The 2,142-nt window shown below is 63.8% G+C and overlaps 1 protein-coding gene across 1 annotated transcript in view; it reads right to left on the reverse strand.

The window, feature by feature from the left end:
- Window positions 1–871: 871 nt before the first annotated feature.
- LOC103759526 (transportin-3) overlaps window positions 872–2,142 on the reverse strand; it is a 26,852-nt gene continuing 25,581 nt past the window's right edge. Inside the window, exons 15-16 of the mRNA XM_029958166.1 lie at window positions 1,632–1,721; window positions 872–1,556 (exon numbers count right to left, since the gene is read on the reverse strand). Coding sequence (XP_029814026.1) covers window positions 1,661–1,721 — 61 coding nt within the window. The 3' untranslated portion in view covers window positions 872–1,556; window positions 1,632–1,660. The remainder of the gene's footprint in view (window positions 1,557–1,631; window positions 1,722–2,142) is intronic.

Genomic DNA, 2,142 nt, shown 5'->3' on the forward strand with positions numbered 1-2,142 from the left:
GGCCCCCTCCTGCCCCTCACCTCGGGCTTGGGCCCCTCAGGGCTCATCCAGTTCCAGAAGGGGCAGACCCCCACCCCGCCCCCCTTCGAGATCTTCCTGTGCTTTGGGGAGGAGTGGCCGGACCAGAAGCCCAAGGAGAAGAAGCTGATCACGGTGCAGGTGAGGGGCTGGGCTCCCCTGCTGTCCCCGGGGGGACACGGGGTGGTCCCTGCACCGGTGACACCGGGGGCTCCCGCAGGTGGTGCCGGTGGCGGCCCGGCTGCTGCTGGAGATGTTCTCCGGGGAGTTGTCCTGGTCGGCCGACAGCATCCCGCTGCAGATCTCCCACCCCGACCTCAAGGACAGGATGGTGGAGCAGTTCAAGGAGCTGCACCAGCTCTGGCAGAGCCACCAGCGGCTGCCGCCGGCACAGCCCCCGCCCGGCCCCTCCGCCGCGCCCTGGGCGCTGCCACCCGGCCCCCTGCCCCACTGAGGGGACACGGGGGGACACGGGGACACCACGGCACTGCCAGCCAGGCTGACCAGTACCCTGCGGCCGGCCGGGCTGGGGGAGCCAGGCCACCCATCCCTGTCCTTATCCCTGTCCCCCCAGAGCTGCTGGTGACCAGCACCCACGGGTGCTCTGAGGGGCCAGGGCTGTGACCACCCGCCCTGGCTGGAGCGGAGCAGCCGGACCCTTGTCCCTGGCCCCCCCAGGATGTGACACAGCAGGAGGGGGGCTGCCCCCTCCCTCCTCCCTTCCAGGGTTTTGAGGGAAAACAGCAAGAAAACAGGGGCGGGCTGGGGCCACGTTGGATTGGAGCCCCCCAGAGCTGGGGTCACAAAGCAGCCCCAGCCCTGAGAGAAGCAGCAGAGGGGCCTCGGCAGGGTGTTAATTTATCTGTTCAGTTTTTGTCGTTTTTTATTGTTCTCGAGATGGCTACACACCCCCGGAGGGAACCGCATGCGCCCGCCCGCCCTCGAGCCGCTGCCTCCAACCCCAAAATCAAACCAAAGAAAACCCAAAAAAAGGGAAAAAAAAAAAAAAGAAAAACCCAAACAAGAAAACAAACTAAAAAAAAGCAGAACAAAATAAAATATAAATCTCTATTTGCAGAGTCCGTCCTGCCCGCGTCGTCTCCAGGAGTCGGCACCAGGCAGGGCCCGGTGGGCTCAGGGGGCAGTGCCCCAGGGCCCCCCCGACTGACCCCCATCTTCCTAAAAGAATTTGTATTGTTTGTTTTTTGTTTATTGGTTTTTTTGTCTTTTTCTTTTTCTCTTTTTTTTGTCTCCATTTCACAGAAAGTTTGTCTAGCTTCTCGTTTTGCTGCTGGGCGAATCCGTGTGGATCCGCCTGACCCCGGTGCCTGGAGGATCTGGAGTTGGGTGGTGGGGGTTTTCCCCTGTGGGCTGTTTCTCGTGGCGGTGCCGAGATCCGGGTGTGGATCCACCGGGCAGGCGGGACCCCCGGGCCGTCCTCCCGCGGCCCCGGACGCGCTGGAGCGGGCGAGAGCCCTCGGCTGATTGTGGGACACATTCTTGGGTTGCTCTTTCCTGTCTTCTCCTTAAAGACATTCCTGGCAGGGGGAAGGGAGGGTCAGCCCTTGGCCCCGCTGTGCCGGGGTGCCAGCCCGCAGGCAGCAGGGCCTTACCTGGGAGACAGGAGCGTGCGCAGCCGGAGCTATCGGAACAGGCGGGTGAAGTCCCTCAGGGCCCAGCACACTTGTTTACATTCCTCAGCACTGCGAGACAGGGGCTGGCATCAGCGGGTGGCACAGGGGTGACACTGAGGGGACGTTTGTGATGTGGGGAAGGTGTCCTGCCGGGGATGGGAGCTGGGAGCTCGGCTCCGAGATGTTGGGAGAGACGAAGGGACAATTGCTGGGACAGAACAGGCTCAGCAGCCCCGGAGGGGACCCCTGTGCCACCAGAGCGGTGGCCGGGAGGAAGGAACCAGCTCCCCCGGGCACTCGGCCTCCGGGATTTGTCCAGGACCGAGACAGAGCTGGGCAGAGGGAGTCGATGTTCCCACACTGGCCAGAGGCTCCAGGTGGATCCAGCTCTGGCCCCGGGAATGGACAGGCCTGGGCAGGGCCCGGCAGTCGGAGCCGGTGACTCACGGGGACCAGGAGGTGGCTCAGGAAGGGCCTCGGGAAGGGCCGT

The sequence above is a fragment of the Manacus vitellinus genome, unplaced genomic scaffold (assembly GCF_001715985.3).
Source record: "Manacus vitellinus isolate BGI_N305 unplaced genomic scaffold, ASM171598v3 scaffold_143_pilon, whole genome shotgun sequence".
Lineage (NCBI taxonomy): Eukaryota > Metazoa > Chordata > Aves > Passeriformes > Pipridae > Manacus > Manacus vitellinus.